Below are 27,847 nucleotides of genomic sequence, written 5' to 3'. Positions count from 1 at the left end.
AAAGATACCCCCCTCAACCCCAGACCCTAAAGGGCCCGAGGGGAACAACCTCACCACCTTATCGCTTAAAACCAACTATTCCAAAGCCGTCTTGGCTCTTGGCTTCCTCTCTTGGTCCCCATGTTCCTCCTCTCCCCTTCCTAATCTCAGTTCCAGAAGAGAGATGGGACATGAGGCAATGCCAGCTAGAGAGGCCAACAGATGGAACCCAGAGAAGGAAAGCGCTAGTAGTTAGAACTTACTAGACATTCACTGTGAACTTATTTCCATACGAACACTTACTCTTCACTTTTGGGAGGAATTTGCATGCACTGACTCATTTAACCCCACAGCAGCCCCTTGCTGAGGAATTCTGAGGGGGAAGGTGCAGACCTGGCCTAGCTAAGGCACAGGTGCTGGTGAGGTGGCCCTGGCAGGCATCCTGCTGTGGTAAGCTCCTAACAACTCCGTTGTGCTCTTTGATGCCCCTAGACAGCCACTCAAAACGTAAAAACAAGATTCACTCTTCCCAGATGGTCTGCAGCTTCTCCCACTCTTCTCCTCTCTCTCATAAATCCGGTCTTAGCCTTTGTTAGTTGACAGCAGTCTACTGACTGTCCCCTCATATGAGAAACATTATATGCAGATAACTGAGTCAAGGCTTGACGCAGCCTGGGCTGGCCTAGCACACCCTGGGGAAATGGCCCGGGCTGGCCCCCCACAGAACAGTTAAGGCACATGTGCTCTGTGGTGTCTGCCCTGTGTGCCGTGAAACCCCTATCTGTGGGGAACCGTGAGCTGGCAGGAAGGCCTTGGGTCTCTAAAACGGTGTACAGATGGCAGGAAATTGAGGCTTCAGCTTCTCTGTACCAAGGAGACACACATGCATCTCAGCTCTTATCCACAGCAGCCGATGTGCCCCGTGCGAGCAAGGGGCCAAAAAGTTGTTTAGGTGAGCAGGTGCTGGACCTCCCCATGAGATGAAAATGAAGATGCTCTGTGTGCTTTATTTCCTGTCCTGTCCTGAATGCTCCCCTAATGCTAAGAAACAAGGTGTGAAATAAAGCCCACTGTATCCTCGGAATTAGATGGCCAATCCAAATGCATGGCCATCACTGGTGGCACTGGACTAAGTAAGTGTCTCTGAGTTTTCACCCCCATTTTACAGATAAGGAAACTAAGGCACAAGGAGGTCAAATGACTTGCCCAAGGTCACACAGCCCGTAAGTAGCAGAGGCAGTTTGAAGCATGCATCTATACTGTCTCTAAGGAGTAGCATGCAGTACAGCACGGTGGGAAGGACGTGGGTCACTTTGTTAACAGCCCTGCCATTCAGAGGCAGCACTTGGACCCACATCCACATCTAGGACGATCGAACAATGAGATGGAAACAGCTTGGTGGCTGGGGACCTGGGAGTCAGAAAGTGCGACTCTCACCTACAAACCAGGCGCAGGGGAAGACGAAGAAAACACTCCAGCTGTTGCTGGGAGAGAAGGGCTTGGGGATGGGAGCCTGTTGCTTCAAGGGTGGACCAGCCTGGAACCTGGGGAAAATCGGTACATTTAGATCACAAGCTGGAGGACATCATAGGTGAGGAAGTGGACCTGGGAGGGATTTCCAGCTTGAAACCACCAGCTCAAGGGCCAGAGGGCTGTGGAATAGAGAATTTTTGCTGCAACTTGGGAACCTGGCTTAGAACTCAGACAGAAAAGCCCTTCTGTGGTCAGGACAAGATAGGGTTTACATCAGCCTAGAGTGACAGGGGTTTCAAATGCGGCTGGGGATAGAGTGGCAAGGAGGAATCCTACACTGTCCAGATTTCACTGATCAGACATGCCAAGGAGGATTAAGTAATTAAACAGGGACCAAGCCAGTCGCCTTCTCTGTATGAACCGGGCCCTGAGCTGCTCTTGTGGTAGCAGAAGGGCTTCTGTCCTCTGATCTCCGAGCCTTCAATTTCATTCACGGTAATCCTTCCTCCACACAGCCACCCAGGCCAATTTCCTTAAAGGCAAATCGAACCATGTCATTCCCAGCTTAAAAGCCTTCCAGGCTCCCCACGGACTTCCCCACGAAGCCTAGGCACGTAGGGGCCCTTCTTGGCTTGGCCCTTCCTTTCTGTGCTACCATTCAACTCCCCTGCCCTGGCCTCACTCTCTCTGCTCCCTCTTCAAGGACATCCTTCATCGAGGCCTTACAGCTGCATGATTTTCTTGGTGTTGTGAGTGTCATCTCCATGGTTCTCAACCCTGGAATCAGAATCCCAGAGAGCTTTAAAAACTCCAATGCCCAGGCCACACCCAGAATAATTAAATCAGACTCTCCTGGGATTGTGGCCCAGGCATCACTGGTTTTTAAAGCCCCACCCCCGCCCAGGTGAACTCAGTGTGCATCTAGGACCCAGAAGCAACCCTAACCTACTCCCTTGGAGATTCAGCCCAGGTGTCTCATTTAATCATCAAATACTTATTGAGTTGCGCACCATTTTAAGCACTGGATATAAAAATAATAATGATATCTAATATATACTGAGCACCTGACATACGCCAGACATTGTCCCAAGTGCTTTATGTATATTAACTCATTAAACCGGAACAATACCTCGATGGGGTAGGTACAATTATTACCCCCCTGGGGCACAGAGAGGGGAAATGACTTTCCCAGGGTCACACGGCTGGTGAGCATTGCTGCAGGACTTGCAGGCAGGCAGTCTGAGCAACAGTCTGTGCTTTTAATTCCTGTCCTCACATCGTTCACAGGCTGCAAGAGTGAAGCGATGAAGAAATGAGCAAATAGAGTAGAAAGAGGGATATGGGGGAAGAAAAGCTGCCTGAGTGACAGCAGCGAGGGGCTGACTTTAGACTGGGTGGTCAGGCCATCCCCAAGAGCAATATTTAAGCTGAGCCCTGAAGGATGAGAAGGACCCAGCAGAGTGTGGGACATGGTGTTCCAGGCAGGGGGCCAGCAAACATGATGTCTTCTGGGAACTGTGGAAGTCCAGTGGGGGTGGGGGTGGGGAGAGGGCACAGTCAAGCAAAGAAGCTGAAGGGGCAGTGCCTCTGCAAGCCACCTAAGAAGAGGAATGAGGTCTTCAGCAGGGCACACAGTGTCCACCCGAGGGTGGGCCGTAGGTGCCCAATGCAGCCATTTAGCGAGAGGTACCTGCTGTGGAGCTGGAGAGAATCAACTCCTCCACGAGGAGTTCCTCACCTCCAATTGTAGCACCGTCGCCGTGTGTTGTAATTGGCGGTTTACCTCTCGGCCTCCCCTCCCAGACTGGGAGCACCTTGAGGGCGGAGACCAATCTAATTGGCCTCTGAAACCCAGCCACTGACCAATACTAGGTGCTTGGTAAACATCTCTCATCCACAAGAAAGTTGAATGAAAGCCTGGTAGGCTGGCAGCTTCCTGAAGAATTTCAGAGGGAGGAAACTAGGAGAGGTCCCTCTGCCTGCTTTCTCCATTGATCTGCGGGTTTCACAGACCTTGGCCAGAAGAAAGGGATGTGGCACCCGCTCTGTCCCCAGCAGAGCCCCTCAGCCCACCCTCATGGCTGAGCACCCGCCTCTGATGGGAAAGCAGTGGTAGAGCTGTAACAGTTTTCAGCAGCCAAGCCCCATCCCTTCCCCCACCCCCAGCAAACCCCATTAGGCAGGGCAATAGGGAGGCAGAATTGGGGCTGGAACGTCCGGGGGAGGGCTGACCTAGGGTGGAATTTCTCAACTGCAGGAGGTTTGCTGTCAATCAAAGCTCCTGAGAGCAGACCGAGAGCCAGGAAGGAATGATCACCAAACAGCCACACGAGTGCACACATGTCCCAGCAGAGAAGGACAGAGGGCTCCAGTGCGGCTCCATCACCTAGCGCGTGCATCACTTGGTGAGTTCCAGACAAGGCTGAAAGAGAACTTATTCCAGGTTCCCCTGCACCCCAGTGAGTCCTCCAGGACCTGTTGCCTTGTGCTGTATGATGACCTCTAACCTTTTACCTCCTTGACTCCAAGTTGCCATCCATCCTCCCTCCCTTCTGCCCCAGGAGGATTTATCTGGGTATTATAGATGCTCTGTCAAATCAGAGGAGGGCAGAGGCAAAAGGCAGGAGGCTCAGAGGGGTCACCTTCCTGAGAAGGAAGCCTGGCATTAACAGAGGCTTTGCTGCCCTCCCAGGAAAATGCAGCCCATTCTGCATTCAGTCCCCAGCCAGTGGGAGGAGAGGAGCTGTGAGGCCAGCAGGTGTATCCATTGCAGCCAGGTCCCTCCTCTACCTGCTGAGGGAGGATCAGAGGATGACAACCCGGAGCCCAAGCCCAGAAACCAGCCTCTGCACAGGGGACCCAGTGATGACTGAGACCTCAGGCCTCTAGGAGTTTGAACAGGACTGGGCCGGGCTGGGCCGGGGGCCTCCTCCCAGTTACCGAACAAGGAAAGCACAGTGGGAAGTACCAGCTGGGAACCCCTGGCAAAACCTTTGCTGCTTTTGTCATTTATGAGCTCTGTGCCATCAGCTAAGTAACTTGGCTTCTCTGAACTCCCATTTTCTGACCTGTACTCAGGGTTAAAAGTACCTGTCCTGTCTACTCCACAAGCTACTAGGATGAGGAAATGTGACCATGAAGGTGGAGGGAAGTGGGAAGGGATACAAGGGGAGCCGTAGCAAAGTGACCAGGACTGTGGGGCACTGGTGCCACATAGCCAGGTACAAATCCCCATCTCCTGTCTGGGTGACCCCAAGCGAGTTACTTCACCTCTCTGTGTCTCAGTTTCCTCTTTGGTCAACTCTGGATAAGAATGTTTAATTCACAAGGTTCTGTGAGGATGAGGTCAGCATCTCTAAAGCCAGCCAGGGCTCAGCAAATGTGGGCAGCTAAGAGAGGCAGCAACCCCGAGGGAGTCTAGAGTGGTGGGTAAGGGCATGGAGTGGGAATCAGACATGACTGGGGTCAAATCCTGGCTCAGCCATGCAGCGTCTGTATGACCTGGGACTCAACCCAGTTGGCCTGGGACTTCCCTGGTTTCAAAATGGAAAGTCCTGCATCCCAGGAATCCCCTCAGACCCAAACAGGGTCAGTTGGTCAACTTAGACCAGAGCAAATCCCACCGCTATTCTGAGCTTCAGTTTTCACATCAGCACAAAGGGAGGTAATACCTACTTTGCAAAGGTAGTAGGGGAACGAAATGGGAGAATGCATGTAAATTACGCCAGACGCTGTAACACTACATAGATGTTCACTCATTTCATACTCACCACGACCCCAGGGAGGCAATGCTCAGCAGGGGTTCCCCAGGGAGGGAAGAGGCTGCAACCAGCAGAAGACATGGGGCCCCCAGGCACCGCCAGCTCCTCCTCTGATGCCTGCTGACCTGCTGGGCCCCTGGGAGCCAGGCTCAGCTCCAAGCAGCTTTGCCTGTGATTAGAGCTGAAACCCCACTCTAGGGGCATGTCCAGCTGCCACGAGGTCCCCCAAGCCTTTCCCTTGGGTGCAGGAAAACTATTCTAGAAATTGAAGGTGTACAAGAATAAGAAAGACTCTCGTATACCAGGAAGCCATCCCACCTCTATCCCTACCCTCTCACCCCTACTACCTGTCACGGCATGTGACAGATTGAATCTGTAGATAAGAGTGTGGGCTCAGGAGCCGGGCTCCCTGGGTTCACATGCAAGCTCTGCCCTCTTACCTGCTGTGTGACCTCAGGCAAGCAACTTAACTTCTCTGGGCCTTTTTCCTCACCTGTAAAATGAACTAATAAGTACCCATCCCACAGAACTAACGTGGGGATAAAATGAGTACAAAGAGCTTACATTAGAACAGTGCTGGGACCATTATAAGCATTCAATACCCAGTAGCTATTATTCTGACGGTATAATATAATATAATTCAATCCAACATGACCTGGTCATTCCATTAGCCTCTTTGAGCCCATTTCCTCACCTTTAAATGGAGACAACTCTGCTTGCCCTACTTCCTCACTGTCATGGGATCCAAAGTAGATAAACATGGCTGTGAGTCGAGTTTTAAAAACCATCAAGCGCTGTATATGTGAAAGGGAAGAAAATAATGCTACTCTAATAAATATAAGGTAATAGAAACACAGTACTATGGGGTAACATGATACAATGTAAGATAATACTCTGCATTAAAAACTGAATTGAGAGAGAGACAAGACAGATGGAGAAAGAGGAGGAGAGGCAGAGAAAGGCCAAGCGAGACAGGGACAGCGAGTGAGGGCTGAACTTCAAGAGCAGGGAATTGTTGCTGTACTGTAATCTAAAAACCAATATACAGGAAATATCAGCCCGGCGCCACAGAGCAGCAGCGTGGCAGGGCGGCCCGACCCGAGATAACTCACACCCCAAGCTGGGCCAGCCACCAGCGCCCTGCCGGCCTCCCCTGTAACTCATGTGCCATTGCTCTCTCCCCCTGCCTGGGGCCACTTGTACCTGCAGTGCCTCCCAATTATGTGCCATATTCACTCGGCCCGAGATTTATGGAACAGGCTGATCTCAAAGTCCTGGAAATGAGCTTGGAGCCTAGACCTCGCCCCTCGAGAGAGGAGGTGTGGGATGGGGCTTGGTTTCCAAGCAGCCTGGCTTTGTGCTAGGAGTGGCCCGGAAGTCTAGGCCCCAGTTAGCTCCCATCCCAGCTCTCGTCCTGTGGCTCCACCACCTCCCTGACTCCTGTCCCCTCCCTGTGGTTACACACCCTACCTCCATCATCACCCCATGTCACACCTAGACACTGACCCCGTAATCCCCTCCTGGACCCGATGCCCCCAGTTCCTGAAACCCTACCCCCACCCCCAGCATTCATCTGGATCGGCTTTCTCCCTGCTGGAGGTCTCATGTGCTCTTCTGCGTCCTGGCCCAAGGCCCATATTTTTGCCCCAGGTGCTTTTCCAGCCTCTTCAAACCAAAAAAGCCAGGAGGTCCCTCTTCCCACCACCAGAATCAGCCCTGGGGAATGGGTGTTTGGGGGTGGGCAGGAATCATGGCCCAGGGAGATATTTTTTTCTGGCCTTCTCTCCACATAGAGACCAGGCTGAATCAGATGCCTCCTTCCCTGACAGAAGGTTCCCCAATCCAGGTTCCACACCCACCTCCTTAGGGCCCCCAGCACCTTCCCGCCCCCACCCCCATCCAGGGCATGCACAATGGTTTCAGAAGGACCCAAAGCAACATGTTCTGTGGCCCTGCTACTAACTCCCATCCCCTGAGATACCGTGTCGCGCTTTCCCCCGTGACGCGCCCTGTAGATCCAGCCTAGGCACGCTGACCTGGAACATGCCATGAACGCCCTCCCACACTGTGGCGTATTTCTCCAATGATCTGACCCCTGCATGAATGAGGCCCACGTGGGAGGTCCAGTCCCGAACCCATTAGCCATGTTCACCCAACCCGTCCTCCACAAAATTCCCCCAACCCCTCAGCCGAACACAGTGTAGTTTTAAGGTGTAATAAGAACCCAACTGGACCAGGAACCACTTAGTGACCTCTAAGTGCCTCAGTTTCCTCTCACGTATAATGGGTATAATCATAACATCTGTCCTTCCTGCCTGCCTGGTAGGATTGTCCAAAGGGTCCAATGAGATCATGTGGAGAGTATTATGAAATTCCCCAAGGTGCTATACGATTTAGGGGGTGGCTGTTGGAAAGGACCATCAGTTAAGCCGGTCCACGGCCGTTCCTCTCCTCGCTTAGGAAAACGCCACTGGTCTATCTGCCACGAAAAATAACAGCACCCATTACACAGCACTCACCGTGGGCCAGCCATTGCTCCCAGCACCTCGCTTACAGCAATTCACTGAATTCTCCTAAAGACCCTATGCCGTGGGTACTATTATCATCCCCATTCTGCAGATGAGGAAACCAAGGCAGAGAGAGAGTAATCTGCTCACGTGACCAGGAAAAGAGAGCACAGTGTAAGCCCTAGGAATGAGGGTCCAGTACACACACACTCCCTACATAAGAAGGATCTGCATCCACATATTTCAGTGCCTAGGGATTCCCGGTTAATGTGCATGTTTCTCTCCTCCATCCTCCTCTTAGACCTAAACTTCCCAAGGACAAAAAGCAGGCCTTTCCCCATCCGAGGAAGGTTCCTCAAGAGTAAGGAGCCTGCCTCGCTCGCTTGCGACCTCTCTGTGCCAGCAGCCCCCTGCCCAGATTATTGCCCATCTAAGGCCTGGGAAACCGTCCTGCCCCCAGTGTGACGGCCCTCATGTGTCATGTGCTTAGAAACTGTGACTAGACAGAGGCGCTGGGATTTATATCCATTCTAGACTCTCCCCTTAGTTCCCCTTCTCCCAGCTCAGCCCCTGTGACGCACGTTACCAGGCCAGGAGGAAGATTAAGCGGTTCCTTTAGGGTCAGCTGCCCCTAAACTGGGACCACAACCCCCAAATCTCTTCATCCAGTCAGTTTGCATTTGGCTGAGATGGTAAGATGTCAGCTAAGTAGTGGGCAGGGAGGGAGCTGGGAAAGCAGCTTGAGAGTGCATTTCTTAAGTGGTCCTCATCACCCTTCCACCACCACCATCATCACCACTACATCATGTAGTTAATTGTGTGTGAGCTTTAGCTTAGTCCTGAGCACACACACACACACACACACACACACACACACACACACACACACGCATGCATGCGAATGCAGGTGAGGGAAGGCACTAGAAACAAGCCAGAGCTGGGCATCCCCACCCCAACTCCCACCTCCACCAAGTCCTGGAGTCCACAGGCAGGGCTGGAAAAAATACAGGAGTAGAAATCAAATGATCGGTGTGGTGGAGGGCTGTGTGCACACACAGACCGGAGAGATGACTCATCTTTGTAGCAACTGGCCTGGGGGGTGGTGCACAGTAGGTGCTCAATAAATGCTTGTTGAATTAAACTGAATTGGTGAGGACTGCTGACCAGCTAGTCACGAAAGAGATGGATGAAGGACCATGGGCTTCATCACCAAATCCTAAACACACAGGCTCTCCCGACTTGAAAGGGGTGGAGGGAACACTTTAGAGCAAGTAAAAGGACACCTCACTCCCACACTGGCAGCAAAGTACAGAACTTACGGCCTCAAGAGGCGGAGTGGACTGAGACCATGAAAATGGCGCCAGCAAATCATGATGACCATACTTTGATCCTTAACAAGCATCATGAAAAGTGGCCATGACAGGGCTTCCTCCGCCCTGTAAGGACAGAAACGGTCCAATCCTGTCCCGCACCTAGGTGGAGACCTCGGTGGAAACGAGGCAGAATTGGGGCTGGAACGTCCGGGGGAGGGCTGACCTAGGGTGGAATTTCTCAACTGCAGGAGGTTTGCTGTCAATCAAAGCTCCTGAGAGCAGACCGAGAGCCAGGAAGGAATGATCACCAAACAGCCACACGAGTGCACACATGTCCCAGCAGAGAAGGACAGAGGGCTCCAGTGCGGCTCCATCACCTAGCGCGTGCATCACTTGGTGAGTTCCAGACAAAGCTGAAAGAGAACTTATTCCAGGTTCCCCTGCACCCCAGTGAGTCCTCCAGGACCTGTTGCCTTGTGCTGTATGATGACCTCTAACCTTTTACCTCCTTGACTCCAAGTTGCCATCCATCCTCCCTCCCTTCTGCCCCAGGAGGATTTATCTGGGTATTATAGTGGCTTCATTACAGGGCAACACTGAATCAAAGGATCAACTTGCCCACCCAGGAATCTTAAATACCTTTTTAGAATGACCGGGCCTCATCTTATGGCCCTTGTTGGGCATTTCCAGGAGCTCAGAAAGCCAAGCATGCCTTCACCTCCATTGCCATCACCCAGGAGGGGCTCCCACATCTCTTTCTCATCAGGTACTGAGACCCAAGCTGGAGCCTGAGCCCAGCTCACTCCCTAAGCTCCTCCAAGGCCTGAAGGCTGAGTGACCATATGTCACTCATTTGGGTGACCAGAGAGAGTCATGTAACAGCAAGACCTAGTTTACTACTAGTCTGAAGTAGCAGCCTGCACAGACTCCCAATATTAGCTGGGGATCATAGTAAATCCCCACCCCCAGCTTATTTGACTAAAGCTGCCCTAACAGGAGAATAGACCAGGAAGGGTAAGGAGGAAGCAGAGTGCTAGCTTTGGGGAAAAAGAGTAGAAAGTAAGTCTTAGGGAGGGGAGATGGGAGGACCAAATAGATTTTGCATCCCTGTGAAGTTTTATTAGAGACCTGAGTTAAGGCGAAAGGGAAGACCTCCCTGTGTTGGCCTAGACCGAAGTGGGGTGTTGAGGGGAGATGGCCCAGGAGGGAAATACAGAAGGAAAATGAGTTAAGAGAGACTCAGCGTTTTGCTACCCCTGCTGCGTCCACTGTGAGTGAGTTAATGCACGGCGTGCACAGCTGGCGCCCAGCACCCAGGACCCCCATAGATACCAAAATCCACGGATGTTCTAATCTCGTTATAAAATGGCACAGTATTTGCACCTAACCTATGCACATCCTCCCATATACTTTACAATCACCCCTAGATTACTTATAATACCTACGACAATGTGAATCATTGTAAATGCTAGGTAAATAGTTGCCAACACATGGCAAATTCAAGCTTGGCTGTTTGGAACTTTCTGAGATTTGTTTTTCTCTGAAAAATTTTGATTGAATCCACAGATGCAGAATCCACAGATAAGGAGGGCTCACTGTAAATGCATAGAGTTCTAAAGAGCCCAACTTTGCGATTTTGCAGTCTCTCATGTTTCGGGGCTGCCCTGTTAATACAGGACTGCGGCAAGGAGACCGAGACTCCACGCAGACAACCCCAAGCAGGTTGATATATCACAAGAGCTCAGTTCTGCTATTTAATCCGGCCAGACACAGTTTAACACCTAAGTCTTGCGTCTACAGTTCTAGTCTGTCTCCCGGATTGGTCTGGTCCCCATTAGCCTTGATTCTTGGGGATATTCAAGAAAGCAGACCCAGATCTGTCCAAATTACATGCTTGGCTTTCTGTTGCTCAGAAGCAAGGCCATACACAGCCTTGCGTCTCCTCCACAGGACCTCCACACCTTCTACACAACTTGCTGCTACAAAGCAAGGAATCACCGGGAAAAAAATAAAGAGCACTAGATCACAACACAGGTAGATAGTGTCATTGCTTAAACGTGCTCGGTGCATCAGTACGCAGCTTAACAAGCTGGCTTCTCGTGCCTTTTCCTTTGACCTTCTGTTCACAGACTAGCCTTGTATTCCAGGACCATGCCTCCAACCCTTCCCCTACCTCCCATCTTGATAAAATGGAGGTCTGGAGTGGGAGGGGGTTTTGCATCACTAGCCTGCTTCCAGGTGCTGCTGATGCTGCTATAGTTCATGGACCACACTCTTGGCAGCGACTTGCCAAGGTGAATCTGTCCTCACCGTCTCCTGGATTCTCCCTGCCTCAAATCTACCTCTTTTTCTAATCCTAGTCCGTTAGCCCTAAAACCTGCATTCGCAATGGTGGCAACAGCGCCCCCAAGGGGACAAAACTTTGTTATTGGGAGGGGTGAGAAAGCAGCTTACTCTTTTTTTTTTTTATACAAAGCACAACTGTACCTACAGTACATAAACAGATACACAGCATATCTGTGGTATTAAAATTTCATGGGCGTGCAATTATAAAAAATTGTGTCTAAAAAGTTTCCTGCGAGAGGGCAATCCTGAAAGAAGGATTGAGAAATACTGGCTGAAGGCTAACGCCCTCCACCCTCTCTGGTGCCAAAGCTTCAATAATGGCACCTGCTGACAAAAGTGAATGATACATGTATCCGTGTGTCCCTTCCTAGCTGCCTGCCACCAATCCCTCCCAATTATCTGGACCAAAGACCCCTCTTCTGCAGGCTCTGTAGCATCCCTTTTCCCAGAAGGCACAGTGTCCATCTGCCTGGCCTGTTATCTTATTGGGGAACTCCAGTCCCACGTGAAACTGATACATTAAAGCCCACATGTAATGCCCTCATATCTGGGCATTATTGCCGTTGACACTTTAGTTACTCAGTCTAAATCAGGAAGGGGTCACAATTAGGAAGGGGTTGAGTGCAAAAGGGCTTGCTCAGTGCATGAAGCGCATTCACACAGGCCTGCCCTCACATCAATGTTGGGAAGCTAGCATTAGCATCCTGACTTATCAGTAGAGAAACCAGGCCTCAGGGGCTCCCAACCCAAGTCACACATGATAGAGTCGGGTCTCCTGACTCACGGTCCAGTTCAGCCTGCTGTCCCGTCTTCCATCCTGTCCAGGAGGACAATGCTGACTGTCTGATGGGAACTTTTAGAGTCGGGTGTGAGCGAGAAACGCAGGCAGGGATGCCCATGAGAATGCTGAGCTCCTCCGGGCTCTGTGATAGAGGCTCTGAAGTCTCCTCCTGAGTCAGGCCAGGAGGACAGCGGGGCTTTCAGAGGTGCTGACCCATGGTACCTACTGATCCTCGCTTTGGGACAGAGGCAGTACAGAGGAGTTAAGAGTGTGGCCTTTGAATTCACACAGACATGAGAATTGAGTGACAGCTCTGCCACTTACTAGCTAACTGGCAGGCACCCAACTTCTCTGAACCTCGGTTTTCCCATCTGTAAAGTGGGGGTAACAACAGTGGCCATTTCACAGGATTGGGAGAATTCAATGAGATAATAATGTGAAGCTCTTAGCACTGTGCCTGGCGCATAATAAGCAAACAAGAAATTGTTTGAAGGAGCTGGTCCTGATAGCCTAAGAAATTTCTCAGATCATTCATTCTACTTGTTCAGTACCCCATGCCTGAAACTCCCCAAATTCCCAGTGACCTCTGAATTTACAAGAAGGCAAAATGTGCCTTCTATGGACTGCAATGGGCTTTTGTTGTTCCTGAAGTCCTCACCTCCTCCAAGGAGCCATCCTGATTGCCCTCACCCTGAAGCATACTGAACGTGGCTATTCTCCCTGGTCCCTATCTCCAGACCTGACTTCCTGCTCCCTGAATATACCTTTTCTTAGGCCTGCCCACGATGGTTAGACTACCTCTCCACTCCTGTTCCCGCGATTCATTAGTCAGATCCCACTAAATACATGTCTGGGTTCGAGTCCTTCTTCCCGACTGGATGTGCCACCCAACTCCACAGACAGGACCCAGGTCCAATCACAGGCCCTGCACAGACCCCAGCAGGAGCTGTGTCCATTCACTTAGCCTGGGCCTGACACCAGCCCTGTGAGGCCACTCTTGGGGCAGCAAGAGGCAGAGAGGCAGAGAAGGAAAGGCAGGGGTTGGATTCTGGAAGATATTTCACACTCAAGCTTGAGGTAGCAAAGCGTGATGGATGACACTTGTAAAACACAGAGTCTGAGCATCCTGAGTAAATGTGCATGGCTGTAAAAATCCAAAGCAAACAAGAGGGAGGGAGGGAAGCAGGTGCCACAGCCCCAGAGGTGAAATCTGCTTCTCGAATATCAATTCCTGAAGTTTTCTTGGAGGGCTTCCTGGAGTCTTTTAATGATCAGCTTACATGTGATGGCATCAAACCCTCCTGGCAGTTATGTGGCAGGGGAGGCTGGGGACACTATCCTCCATGTCTCTGAGGGCCCCTCCCTCTCTCTAAACCTTCCGCCTCCACCCAAACACTCCTCCAGATCTACAAAGGAGTTTGGGGAGCACTGAGTCAAATATGGGGTCATACACATCTGCAAGGCATATACTATTATTTTCTGTCACCGGAGGAGAGCACAGAGGCTCCAGTGCTTAACCAACAAAGATGTGGCAGAGCCAGAATTTGAACCCAGGTCTTCCAAGTGTAGGTTCCATTCCATTACAGTCATACCTTGTTTTATCGTGCTGCATTTTATTGCCCTTCATAGATATTGTGCTTTTCACCAATGGAAGGTTTGTGGCAACCTTGCATCGAGCAAGTATATTGGCAACAGTATTTTTCCAACAGCATTCGTTCACTTCGTGTCTCTGTGTCACATTTTGGTAACTCTGCAGTATTTCAAACATTTTCATTTTTACTGTATTTGTTATGGTCATCTGTGATCAGTGATCTCTGACGTTACTACCATGACTTTCTGAAGGCTCAGAGGATGCTTAGAATTTTTTTTTTTTTTTTTGCGGCATGCGGACCTCTCACTGTTGTGGCCTCTCCCGCTGCAGAGCACAGGCTCCGGACGCGCAGGCCCAGCGGCCATGGCCCACGGGCCCAGCCGCTCCGCAGCACGCGGGATCCTCCTGGACCGGGGCACGAACCCGCGCCCCCTGCATCGGCAGGTGGACTCCCAACCACTGCGCCACCAGGGAAGCCCGATGCTTAGAATTTTTAGCAATAAAGTATTTTTTAATTAAGGTATTACGTTGGGTTTTTTTTAGATATAATGCTCTTGTACACTCAATAGACTACAATATAACGTAACTATAAGTTTTATATGCACTGGGAAACCAAAAAATTCATGTCACTCACTGTATCGTGATGTACGCTTTATTGCAGTGGTCCGGAACTGAACCTGCAACATCTCCAAGGTGTGCCTGTATATGACAACTCCATCCCTTCAAATACGTTGGACCCTAACACTCTAACTGTACTCAAAATAAAATTGCAAAACACCCAGATGGTTCTTGCTTTTGTCCAGGGTCCCGTTCCATTCGGCTGTCTCTGGTTGCTTTCTGCTCTACGTCTCTGCTCTCAGTCTAGAAGCCTCCCCCAACAGAATGGAAAACCGCCAGACGCCAATATTGTACTCCATCTCCACTTCAAGGCAGGGGACTTTCTGAGAGAGAACTGCTCCACCCCACAGGCTAGAGAGACTTGACATTCCTGACACTTGGAGGCCAGGACCCCCCTGGATCCTTGATTTTACTTCAGGGCTGCAGCCAAGACACAAAAGCGATTTCCACTGTAGCCAGACCAGGGCTTGGGTGGCCAAAAGGCTGCCCGATTCTCCCAGTGGCCCCACCTACCTCGTCTGCATCTCCCACCCCTTCCACCCTCCATCTCCTCCTCAGTGTCGCCTCCTGGAAGCTCCCTGCTCACCCTCTCTCAGGCCACAGTCCCCAGCTTCTCAGATTTCAGGGCCTGGGAAAAGAACTGGCATCTCATAGAAGCTGGGAGCCTGAGCCCCAGAGCAGGCAGCCAGGTACCCGGTCCAGCCCGACAAGGGATGGAGCTGGGAGCCCACCGCCCAGAGAAGCACCGCCAGAGGGTGAAACAGAAATGCCAAGTTGGCTGTTTGTATTCCCCAGGGCAAGAGCAGGGAGATAAGTAATTACATTCCTGGGCAGGAATTAGACCAGAAGCTCTAAACTGAGGGCTGGGCAGGGAGCCTGAACAGAAGCATGTGAGGAGACATAGGAGAGACGGAATTCCGCACCCCTAGCCAGAGTCAGAAGGGAGAGACGACATTCCAGCGTCAGTCGAAGGGCCCAGGCAGCTGGCGTGGTCTGCAGAGGCTGCCAGCTCCAAGTGCAGGCCCTCGTGAGCTTCCGAGTCCCCCCTGCAGATCCTGATCCCCTTCAGCCCCCAAGGTACCCCACAAGCGAGTCCCGCAGCCAGCCGGGCTTCACTGCAAGCGGCTCCATAAAGCTCTTCGTAGAGGGCAGCGAGCAGCCCAGCACACGACCCCAAGATCTGTGCTCCCAGCCTCCCCACAATCTCCCCACCTGGGTCTCCCCACCGTGAGTTCCAAGCTGGCCCCCATCCACGTACAACAACCCAACAAGAACCTCTCAGTCTGGTCCCTGGGAACTTCACAGCGGGCAGCTTCTCGCCTCGCTTTGCTCCTCCCCAGCCACGGGGGGTCAACTTCCTGAGCCGCCCCCTCCCCCAGCCCCACAAGACCAATCAGCCCATTGCAGCCACAGAGGCCCCCCTCCCTGACACATGCATGCACACACATACAATCACACTAACACGTACACACACTCCACAGTGGCGGGGCAGAGGGTCAGCATCTACCGTCATGCCTGTAACTCCTGCTCGGAGTGCGGGCTCTGGCGAGCGCCCTCTCCCCGAGGGCTTCTGACGGTCTGAGGACATCTCAGCAGGCACTTGGTGTTGGCCTGGCTCAGTCCCTTTGCGGTCTCTGCTCAGGCTCCCTCCTATTTCTCTTTCAGTTTCTGGCTTTCAGGGGCTCTGTCTCCCTCGAACTCGCTGCCTATGTCCTTTGTACTGGGGTGAAGGAAAGATGGGCAGGACACCTCCCTGTCGTCCCCTAGGGTCTGTGCAGAGCAAGGCACTGCCGGCCTCCAAGCAGCTGTCCACCGCTTTCCCTCCTCCCTGCCCAGGCCAACCTTAGAACCAGGGCAGGGCTGGGTGGGAGATAGACCTACCAGCTAGGCACGGCTAATGCCAGTTTCCATATTGCTTCATCATGCCATTCTGATGCCCCAAGCTGCACACGCACAGTCTCCCTGATCTCCCTGCCTTCTACCTGAAGACAGGACAAGGTCCCTGAGGTTGCCCTACCTGCCTGCCTCCCTAAACTGCAATGATTCCTTCCTTCCCTCCATCAGCACTGAGTCAACCTTCCACACCGGGCTCTACCCCACCCCACCCAGCCCACAGAGCGCAGGGAGCCCTGGCGTCCGACCCAGCCCCCAGCAATCGCTCTAGCCAGGCTTCGCATGTGGAGAGATGCAACAGAGTGGTCTGGTGGCAAAGTTCTCCTGCTGTTTCAACGTTTCCGTATACCTGCGGCTCCTGTCTCTCCCTCTTGCTCTCTGGCCTCACACTGACCCGCTCTCCCCGCTCCTCACCCCCACTATCGGAAAAAAAAAAAAAAAAAAGGAAATAAAGAAAAGGAAACCTCCCGCGACAAGGATGGGCGAAAAGAGAAGAGGGTATTCGCATGACTGCCCAGGTGAGGGAGTCCTCAACTGAAAAAGAAAGGGATGCAAAGTTCCCGGCTCCCCCGGTGCTTTCAGCCCAGCGCCGAGCTCCCGCGGACACCCAGATCGCTGAGACGCAGCGGCGGCGACCACTCACCTGGGCGAGGCAGCATCTACCCCCGGTTGGGAGGCACCGAGGCCGGCTCCGCGGGGCGCCCGGGCTCCCTGGCTCGGCCACGCATCCTTCCCTGCCCAAGACCGGCTCGAGCTAAGCCCTCCGGCTCCGGCGAACGTAGGCAGATGGTGGCCTTGGACGTCCACGCGGGGAGAGCCCTGAGCGGTTTATTCAGTTATATCCACGGCATTTAGCAAGAAGAAGGGAGGAAAAAGCACAACTTGCTCTCTTCCGGATTTAAAAAAGCAAAAAAAAAACAAAAACAAAAAAACAGATAATCCCTCCCTAGGAGGACGCCGGTAGGATTTTCCAGATCGAAGAACCCCGGGCATCCCCAGGAACCTCAGGCATCTTGGAATGTGGGGCGTCTTCAAGTTCAGACGAGCCAGCCGGTTTGTGCGTGAGAGAGAGACAGAGAGACAGAGAGACAGTGACAGAGAGAGAGAGAGAGAGAGAGAGAGAGAGAGAGAGGGAGAGAGAGAGAGAGGGAGAGTGTGTGTCTCAGCGAGAACGAGCCAGGCACTCACACCCACACGCACACAAACACACTCCCCCCGCACGCCCCGCAAGCACACTGCCCCACACGCGCGCTCGCGCGCGCGCCCCCGTCACACACACACACACACACACACACACACACAGCACGGCGATCGCACGCATGGAGCCGGGAGGGAGCCGGACCGGCTGCCGCGGCCGCGCGAGGCCGGCGGCACAGAGAGCCCAGCGGCCGGAGGCTCCCGGGACCCCGGGCCGTGCGCACCGTCTCCGCTGAGCTCCCCGGCGAGGCCGCCCCCAGAGGCGGCCGGCGGAGCTGCAGGAGCCGGGAGCCAGCCTCGGGCCAGCCTCGGGCCAGCCGCGCGTCGCACCCCCTTCCGCGCCGACCCACCCGGCCGCCGGAACCTAAGGGATCGGGGGCCCCGCGGGGGTGGCGCGAGGGCAGCCGCTGGCCAGCCGGGCCCGCACGAAGGGGCGGCGCGGGGCCGGGGAGGGCGGCAGGCGGGCCTTGCGCTCCGGGAGCCGACAGGGCGGACTCGGTGGCCGAGCGGCGCGGGCAGCCCCTGTGCCAGGAGAGCCGGGCGGCCCGGGCTGCGCGCTGCGGCCGGAGCCGGTGCTGCCGCCTCACGTGCAGAGCGCGCCGTGCAGCCTTCAGCCCGCCGCCTGCCGGAGAAAAACCCAACAGCGCCGGCCCTGGGCTGGGGCTGGGAGGATAGCGTCCACCCAGCCCTGGCCCGGTTCTGATTCCGACACCCTAGCGAGGCGACCCAGGACAAATGAGCGCCCGGCGCATGCACACGCATGCTTAGACTTTTCGTGAGTATCGCCAGAATCTGTGAAGTGTGCAGTGGCGCCAACTGCATGTCGCCTTCCTTTGTTTGATCCTCCCAGCGACCCTCATTTGACGTGTGAGGAAACTGAGGCTCCGAAGAGTAAAGCGATTTGTCCGAGGCACGCGGTACATAGTTGCGTCCCCACTCCAACACTACTGTGGACTTAGCATCAGAAGCTCTGGGTCTGGCAGGGGTCTCATCTAACTTTGGTTTTCCTCTCTGCCCACTGGGATCAGCAACCAGTTCTCGGGAAGAGAGGACCAGGCTCTGCCTTACTGGTCTTCCCAAGAGGTACGGGTACCTTTCCCACTGAAGGAACTGAAAGTTTGAGATTCCTGCTTGTACTCCAGCTGCTAAATCCAGGGAGAATGTCTCAATCCATCTCTTCTCTCCTACTGGCTACACCTCCCATGCACCTGTCCCAGATACCCACAGGGAGGCACATGTGGCATATGGATGTGTCTCTGCAGCCCAGGATTGGCTCAGCTGCATAAATCTGTAATATAAAACCCTGCCTCCTCTCTGTGTGCATATAAGTGGGTGAAAATCTGCTGAAGCCCAGGCACATAGACCCCCATGTGGTGGCCACCCTCCCCATGTACACTCAGGGAAACTGCTAGATCAGTGTTCTGCAGACCCTGAAAGACAAGTCCTTCCCTGGGGGGATGCTAGAAAGCCAGAGGGGAAAAGGGCATGGCCAGGATGAAATTCAAGGTACATCAGAGTGGGTTGACACAAGAAAAGAGGGGCTGAAACAGGGGGTGGGGATAGAGGAAGGGAGGAGAAATGAGGAAAGGAAGAAGGAAGGAGGAGGTGAGTAGAAGGAGGTGGGGGTAGAAACAGGAGGATGTGAAGGTAGGGGAAGCGGAAGATCAGCAGGAAAAGCGTTTTCTTCCTCCCTTACCCTTTGGTTTTGCATTCCATAGGTGAGGACTCCAAAGGGAGGGGTCAAGAGTGGAAGGAGGAGCTATAGCCCGGATTCAAGTCTCTGAATTGCCCCCAAGGGTCAGGGGCATCAGGCTAGATTACCTCCTTACACCAGAGTCACCCATGAGAGGACCAGAATCTAGTGGCAGGGATAGGATGAACCTGGCACCAGAGCAGAGACGGAGCTCCACTCAGAAACCAATAAGGCGTTAGGATGGCATGAAGGCCAGGGATGCTGGAGGGATAGCCCCATCCCTCCTCCAAAGGGAACACAATACCCCATCAAGAAGTTGTCCCAGCTCAGAGAAGGGAATGGATATCCCAGGAAGAGCCAGGACCGGGATCATTTCTTGCACTTTGGGTAATTCTGAGGACAACTGGCTTATTTTGTGAATAATATTTGCCTCACCTGAGCACTCAGCACTGGGCTAGGAGTCAGGTGGCCTGGATGTTCACCGTGGCTTTGTACTAACAAGCAATGTGACAATTCCGTCCCCTCAAAGGAGCTGGCCTGTGTGCTTTAAGGGCCTGTCCAGCTCTAGGAACCCCTGAGTGACTTTGGCAGATGGAGAAAGGTGGGAACCCAGACGCTCCTTGGGAGGCCAAGAGAAAACCAGTCTGCAGTCACCATTCACGGTAGAAAATCCCCGGAAGATAATCCACACTTCGGTAACGGAAAGGTGAAGGATGGTGGATTTCTTGTTTCCTTGAGCAAGCCCAGGAGGCCTGGGTAGGGACAATGCTGTGCTAGCTATCTGTCTGCTTTTACTGACTGCTGACCACAGAGGTGGGCCGGGGCTTCCCAAAGAGGTGCTACTATCAACCTGTATGAGAGAGAGAGAGAGGTGGGGTTGGGGGGAGAGGGAGAGAGAGAGGGAGGTACAACGAGGAGAGAAAGCTCGTATACAATCCATTCTAATGGTGGGCATTGGGATTCTTCTGGATTTCACAAGCTCACTTTTCTATATAACCCTGTGATGAACATCTTTGTACCTACGTCTTTGCCTGCATTCTCGCTTCTTTGCTTGGGCTAGATTCCCTGAAGTAGAATCACTGGGCAGAAGGGTATGAACATTTTCAAGGCTTTTTGTACATACTTCTTTGTTTCAGTTTTAGAGCCAAGGCACTAAAGTGCAGGGCAGATAAATGATTTCCCAGAGAGCTCCCAGCAGGCGCTTAAGCATGTTTTCACACACCTTTTCATGTCTCTGTGTGGTAGGGAATGATGGTGCCTGTGCCTCACACTGCACGTCAGGGCAACGCTGCATCCTTGGGGTACTGGGATGACTCCAATACCCCAATGTGGAGAACGCTCAAGCTCCCCTTGCCCCCCATCATGTCTCATCTTCCCCTGCTCTCCTGGGCACTCCTGACCAGCTTCACCCTGTTGTCTAGCTTTCTGGCTGAACTATAGTTACCAATCCCCCTCCCCCTACTTGTGGTTGGCTCCCGATACCCGCTCGCTCAATGGGATGGCAGTGCATGATAAGAGGAGTTCTTGGGAGGGTCTGGAGGTGGAGAGGCATTCAGCCTGAGGAAGAGAAGGCCGAGTTGGCCTGGGCCTTCATAACCAATAGAAGGACCCCTGTGCAAAAGACAATGAGGGGGGCTTCCCTGGTGGCGCAGTGTTTGAGAGTCTGTCTGCCGATGCGGGGGACACGAGTTCGTGCCCCGGTCTGGGAAGATCCCACATGCTGCGGAGTGGCTGGGCCCGTGAGCCATGGCCGCTGAGCCTGCGCGTCCGGAGCCTGTGCTGCGCAACGGGAGAGGCCACGACAGTGAGAGGCCCGCGTACCGCAAAAAAAAAAAAAAAAAAAAAGACAATGAGGGACCTCTCTGTATCCATGAGTATGAAAAAGAGAGAGAATGGGTGTAAAAAGCAGTGAGGGGTTCAGGTAGCTAACGGGGCAGAGCCAGGTGCCTGAGGATATGGAATCACAGGGCGGAGGCTGTGGAGCCTGCTCCGGAAAAGAACAGTCTATAATCCCAGGAAGGCACTAGATGCTTCTTGGCACATCATGGCCTGAAGACTGATTCTATGCACCACAGGAATCACAGAGATCCTAGGGCACAGTCTCATAAGGCCTTGGGACCTCCCTCCACTGAGTCTACTGCATGGCTAGAAGCTAAGAGGCATTCCTAAATCCTTAGGCCCATTCTCTCTGCTTCCAACAGGACTAACAGCCAGCCTGATCCCACTTTATCCCACAGGCCTTGTAGAACTTGCAAAGTTTCCTCAGGAGCCTAGCCCCAGAGTGTACTTTCTAGAGATACAGGTCCAGTGTCTTTTAATCCTGCAGTGCCCTCTACCCCTCCTCCCTTCCCAAATGCTGGAGTAAGAAGCAGCCAGAATAAATTCCTATTAGTCTGCGTACGTATTCCCAAATTCCTTAACAGACCGGCTCACACCACCTACAGCCATTAGCTGGAGTTTGTTTTCTAAATCCAGTTTGCTTTTCATCATCAAGTCCTCTGTTTGGCTCTCCCCCTCCCCCAGGCCCCATGGGTTCCCTTCACAGCTTCACTCTCTTGCCCCAATCCCAGGTCTGGGGTTGGGTTCCTGATGCATCAAAATGTCGGACAATCCTGAAAGATCACATTCAATCAACAAGGAAGTCTTTACTGTGCATCTTCTGCATACCGCCTAGCACTCTGCAGGGGACAAAAAAGGGAGGAAGAAGGCGGAGTCTCTTTCTGGAGAGAAAGGACACAAACTGACATCAGCACTGCGCCTTGCAGTCTATAAAGAACGTTTGCAAATGCCACCCCACTAATTTGTCATAACAGTCGCAGGCAATAGATCGTTACCCCTGTTTCACAAACAAGGACATGGTGACTTCAGGAGTTTGGAGCTCTTGTTGGATGGCACTGGATTTCAAACCCAGTCTTCGGACTCCACATCCCAGGCTCCTTTCTGTGTACAAGGCAGCCTCTCTAATACTAGCCTGGATGCCACTAAGTGGTGAGTTACCAAGTACGCCTGAAGTGCAGTAGACATCCAGAGAAGAGAAGGCCAAGGCAACGAGGGCCAACTTGGTGGATATTTCACAGCTTGAGAGAAGCACCCTGGCAAATGCAGAGAGCTGGGAGACCCTGGAATTGTGGGGTTGAAAGAGCACCAGAGGGGAAGATAGAGGATCTGGATTCTGGCTCTTTAATGTGACCTTGGGCAACTCTTCCTCTCTCTGGACCTTAGCTTCTCCATCTTTAAAGAGAGAGAGTTGGAGCTAAATGGTCTCTAGGATCCCAGTGAAGAGCAGTAAAGGAATCAGGCCTCAGGAGCAGGGCTTAAGGCAACAGATGCCAATGACTTCCCTGGCTTTTGCCTCCTGCCAGGGAATCCCCAAATCTTGAGGGTGGTATTGAAGCAGAAAACATTGTGGGCTGGGGTAGGTGCCCAGGAGGATCTGGGAAGGACCATAGCTCTTAGCTCCACCCAGTCGCCTGTCGCAACACCCCCAGTGCTTCACCAGACCACCTTGGCGGTCCCAGTCTCCTCTCTTGCCATCAGGTACATACCAGTAAGGGTGCTAGGCAACATTTAGGGCACACGTGTGTCAGCCGCTCCTCGGCACCCTAGACAAAGGCCATTTTATTTAATTCCCACAAAACCCTCTGAGGCAGGTACTATTACTGTCTTCATTTCACACACATGGAAACTAAGGCATAGAGAGGTTGAGTCACTTGCCAGGTCAGAGAGTTGGTGAGTAACAGAGCCAGAATCCTAACCCCGGCACTCTAACTCCAGAGCTCGTGCTCGAAGTGACTGGTTGTGAAGTAAACTGGTTTAAGGAGAATCAAGGCGGGGATTCATTTTGTCATTCATTCATTTTGTCACTCTCAAAACGGATAAGCAACTTCCCTCCTTTCATACCAACTCTTAGTGCCTCCTTCACCTCTCCCTGCCTTTTTTTATGTATTGTTTGGATCATATAGTCATAAGTATGCAGTTTGTTTTATAATCCAGTCGACCTGGAAGCACAGCTATAGTCATTTATGTCCCTGCCTCACCATCCTTCACCCAAGAGATTTATCACAGCAGGAATCGACTGACTACAAAATTCTTTCCATTCCTTAATCAAGCCTTTGGCTTTTCTTTCAAAGGGACTTGGAGAGCGGAGCAGAAACCAACCCATTCTTGGTCCCAAGCAGGACAATAATTCAATTTCATCTAATAAAACTGCCTTTGTAAGCGTCATGTGAAAAATGCAGAGAAGGATTAAGGGAAAAATCAGCTGTGGCCCCATCTTACGCTCTAGTTTAGCAAATGACTAGAATATAAAGGAATTAGGTAAAAATTAAAAGTTTGGGAAATTTTTGTATTTACAGAATAGAGAGATCACTTCCAAGCAAGAAAATCAGACAAGACTTCAAGGACGCATTAAAATTTGAATGACACTTGAAGGATGAACAGCATTTTGGTGAGTAAAGAGATGAGAGAAACTGGCAGTCCAGGTGGGGTTAAAAGTACAGGTGACAGCAAGGAGGCAGGACAGTAAACTGGGTGTGCAGGCATGGGGAGTTTTCTTGTGTCACCAAAACAAGGACAGAAGAAGGAATGGTGGTTAGAAATGTAGGCTTTGGATACAGACTCTCGATTTAAATTCACGTCCCCCACCTGTAAGAGAAGTTACCTTAGGCTAGTTGCTGAGCTTCTCTGCAGTTCCATCTCTTCATCAGTAAAGTGAGATTAATAATAGTGACAATAACACAGTCTGGATGAGAGGATTAAATGACATAATTGACTTTACAATATTAGATAAAGCGGCACATAGTAAATTTTCAAGAAATGTTAGCTGTCATTACTATTATTATTATTCAAGAGCATAGTGAGAAATAAAAGGGCTTCCCTGGTGGCGTAGTGGTTGAGAGTCCGCCTGCCGATGCAGGGGACATGGGTTCGTGCCCCGGTCCGGGAAGATCCCACATGCCGCGGAGCGGCTGGGCCCGTGAGCCATGGCCGCTGAGCCTGCGCATCCGGAGCCTATGCTCTGCAACGGGAGAGGCCACAGCAGTGAGAGGCCCACGTACCGCAAAAAAAAAAAAAAAAAAAGAACATAGTGAGAAATGAAAGAGCAGAATAGGTTGGCACTGCCTTGGCTCCAGGTTCCTTTGTGCAAATAACTGTGTAACACTGAAATGCTTTGAATAGATCTATGTAGGGGTTTGGTGGTTAAACTGCTGGGAGAAGTACTCGAATAAAAGAAAAGCATGTATAAATGTATTGAAATAGTCCAGGTGGGGGGAAAAACCATCACAACGAAAGCTATAGTGGTGACAATAAAAGAGGGTGGATGTAAGAAGTAGAACGGACCAGACCTCAGAGATGCCTATAGCTGTGAGTCTGAGGAAGATGTTTGGGGTCAAAGCCCACTTCATGTTACGAAGGCTACTTGGCTAGAAGGATGGTCGGGGTCCTTGAGAGATACTGGGAAGATGGGAGAAAGTGGGAGGGGAGATGGGGAATGATGAGTTCCACATTGCATGTCTGGAGATTGAGAGCTTGGGGATACCCAGGTCCTCTTGTTCAGGACGTAACTGAATAAGTGGGTCGGGAAGAAATAAGGGTAGAGTGGAGGTGGAAGGTCATGGGAATGGAGGAAGTCCTCAGGGGAGAAAGCATAGAGTGAGAGGGAGGTGGAGGTTAGGAACCTACCCTTATTGGGCTTTACTCCACCTGTGGTCCTGCACTAGCCATTTTACACATATTACCCATGATCCTCCCTGCAAAGCAGAGATGGGTTGGCCCCATTTTATGGATAAGGAGACTGAGGCTCAACAAGATTAAGTAGCTTGTCCAGGGTCACCTTGTGAGAGAAGCCAGACAAGGAGACAGAGAAGCAGCCCACAGAGGGGTAGAAGAGCAGGCTCTTATCATGGGAATCAAGGAAGGGGAGGGGGCTTGGAGCTTTGCTACCCAATTTCCCCATGCCAGGGCTCACATAGAAAATATCTGTATACAACATGGAGGGTCAGTAGAGAGGCTGATTTTCCCCGGGAGACAACTTGCCCTCCAGACTCCCCTGACTCTACATGGCTAGTCCCAGTCTGAAGTAATCAATATCTCAGCACAGCATTAAACAGGGATGACATTGAAAAAGATCTAACAACAGGTATACCCAGGTACCCACTAATACGAGCAGAAGCTCCCTACCACACCAAACATCATTCTGTTACATAATGAGAGGTTCATCTTGGGGTCCTAGAGCAGGGGCTTGGGCAGCCAGGTGGTGGAAAGGGACACATGGGGGACTCTGGCAGTGGTTTGAAAATATGTCTATATTTTCATTACCCATATGGCTGGATGGTACATCCCAGGCCTGCCTGTGACCAATCTCCAGCACAGCCCTGTGCCGTGACACACCAGCTGGGGCCACTGGCTGAGAATTTGGTTAAATAGTGTATTTGACCTGGCAGAGGAGCAGGTCTAGGAGGAAGGTGACTGGTAAAGCAGGGCTATCCGGCTTGGTGATTCGGAGGTCATTGTGGCCTTTAAGAGAGCAATTTCTGCAGTGTTATGGGTGTGGAAACCAGATTGCTAGTGGTTGGGACTGAGTGGGAGGTGAGGAAGTAGAGGCGGTGAGCGTATAATACTTTTTCAAGAAGTTTAGCTGTGAAAGGAGGGTGGAAGGTGGGATGGAAGCTCAGGAGAAATCAGAGTGGAGGAAAGAGTTTATTGGGGGTGGGAAACACTTGGGTGTAAGCCAGAGTGAAGCAGCCAGCGTAGAAAGAAAACAAGAAGAGATCTTCCAGGGGAGGGGAGGGGAGGGGAGGGGAAGGGAGGGGAGGGGAGGGGAGGGGAAGGGAGGGGAGGGGAGGGGAAGGGAGGAGAGGGGAGGGGAGGGGAGGGGAAGGGAGGGGAGGGGAGGGGAGGGGAAGGGAGGGGAGGGGAGGGGAAGGGAGGGGAGGAGAGGGAGGGGAGGGGAGGGGAGGGAGGGGAGGGGAGGGGAAGGGAGGGGAGGGGAGGGGAGGGGAGGGGAGGAGAGGGAGGGGAGGGGAGGGGAGGGGAGGGGAGGGGAAGGGAGGGGAAGGGAGGGGAGGGGAGGGGAGGGGAAGGGAGGGGAAGGGAGGGGAAGGGAGGGGAAGGGAGGGGAGGGGAGGGGAGGGGAAGGGAGGGGAAGGGAGGGGAGGGGAGGGGAGGGGAGGGGAGGGAGGGGAGGGGAGGGGAGGGGAGGAGAGGGGAGGGGAGGGGAGGGGAAGGGAGGGGAGGGGAGGGGAGGGGAGGAGAGGGGAGGGGAGGGGAGGGGAAGGGAGGGGAGGGGCAGGAAGTGTTAAGGCATGAGCCCTAGAAAGAGGAAGGGGTCCTTCTCCTGCAGAGACCAGAGGAAAGGAACAAAGGAAAGGAGACGACAGATATTTTGAGGTGGAAGGAAGTGATACGTGGTCTGGAAGGAAGTGGTATGTGGTCTGGATCTTGCAAGTTGAGTGGTACAGAGAGAGGAAGTGGGATTTGAGGGGAGAGGAAGGTTGGAGCAGGCCCCTGGGGATGAGACTGGCAGTCTGCCAGGGGATGAATATGAGTATTTCAGGCAGAAGCAATGCCCATTGTTTTCATTAAGCTGTGATGAAAACTCAGGCAGGTTGCGGGACTTTGTCCTGCCATTTGTCAACCTGAGAACAACAGAAAGAACCAGGATGTTTGTGCTCTAGGATTTCGGGTAGTCAGGAGGGAGTGGGGACATACTGAGTGTGCAGTGAACTTGGAGTCCTTGTGAAAGATGCATTCTGAGGTCCTAGGTAAGCAGGATAGTGAAGATAGTCAGGGCTTATTGGTGGGGAGTGGGATGAGCTTGCTCTGAAGGGGATCTGGGGTTCAATAGGCATAAAGTGAAAGATGGATAATAACATGTGGCCAAGAACAAAGGAAAAAATGAAGTTCCAGATTTGGGAGACTGTGTTGAATGGTGCCTGTTGGCAGGAGACCAATACCTGCTCTTTCATACTCTCCCCTGTACCACAGGGGTTTGGACACCTGAAAAACTCATTTCCAAGACTCCTTTGCCAGTTAGATTCTGCATCGGATCCACTGATGGGAAGCACTCAAGTGAGGTTAGAATGCACAAAGAAGGTGGAAGCTCTTTTCTGCTTGTGGTAACAGCATTAGCAGGGATGTGAGATCCTAGGCTTCATGAAGTTACCAACCTCTGGGTAATAGCATCTTCTCTTTTTTGCTTTGAAAATCCAACCAACCCCTTTGACACACATTCCCTGTATTGAATTCCCCTCTGTTTGAAATACCTAGGGTGGTTTCTGTTTTCCAGATGAGACAGTTTGACCTGTTGGAAAGCCCAGGACGTAACTGGGCATATGATATGGGTGGCTGAAGTAAAGAGGAGATGAAGGGCTTGGGATGGGGAGTTCTGAGGTCAAATAACTGAGAAATCAGGGCGTGAACAGCTCAGCATAAGAATCCATAGTTGAGGCTAGAGAGAAACTCTAACACCCTCCTCGGGGCTCTGAATTCTATTGGGATCATGGACTATCCCCCCAAATATTCCTTCCCAACTTTCACTCAGGCAGACCACTATCCTTACCCCCACCTCCCCAAGTTAACATCTTCTGTACCCCATGGGTTCCACTGACTGATCAAACTGTGATATGTTTGTTATCCATTCTCCCCTCTACTCCCTCCTAAACTATATCCTCTTCATAGTTTTCCCACCTCCCCA

The 27,847-nt window shown here is 52.3% G+C and overlaps 1 protein-coding gene across 4 annotated transcripts in view; it reads right to left on the bottom strand.

Annotated features, from left to right (window-relative positions):
• The window catches only part of LOC111178787 (leucine-rich repeat and fibronectin type-III domain-containing protein 2), a 148,870-nt gene extending 131,518 nt beyond the window's left edge, over positions 1-17,352 (bottom strand). For 3 of the 4 annotated variants that reach the window (XR_016394622.1, XM_022581843.2, XM_022581841.2), the window contains exon 1: positions 16,906-17,352. Coding sequence is in view for 1 of the 4 variants with exons in the window: in XM_022581843.2 (XP_022437551.2) it covers positions 16,906-16,921 (16 nt within the window). In the remaining 3 variants the exon portion in view is untranslated. The remainder of the gene's footprint in view (positions 1-16,905) is intronic. The other variant, XM_089918788.1, reaches the window with a different exon arrangement.
• Positions 17,353-27,847: the final 10,495 nt, after the last annotated feature.

The sequence above is a fragment of the Delphinapterus leucas genome, chromosome 10 (assembly GCF_059928025.1).
Source record: "Delphinapterus leucas isolate spDelLeu-1000000601 "Yukka" chromosome 10, BTC_Dleu_Yukka2, whole genome shotgun sequence".
Lineage (NCBI taxonomy): Eukaryota > Metazoa > Chordata > Mammalia > Artiodactyla > Monodontidae > Delphinapterus > Delphinapterus leucas.
This window is presented reverse-complemented; position numbering and strand designations above follow the sequence as displayed.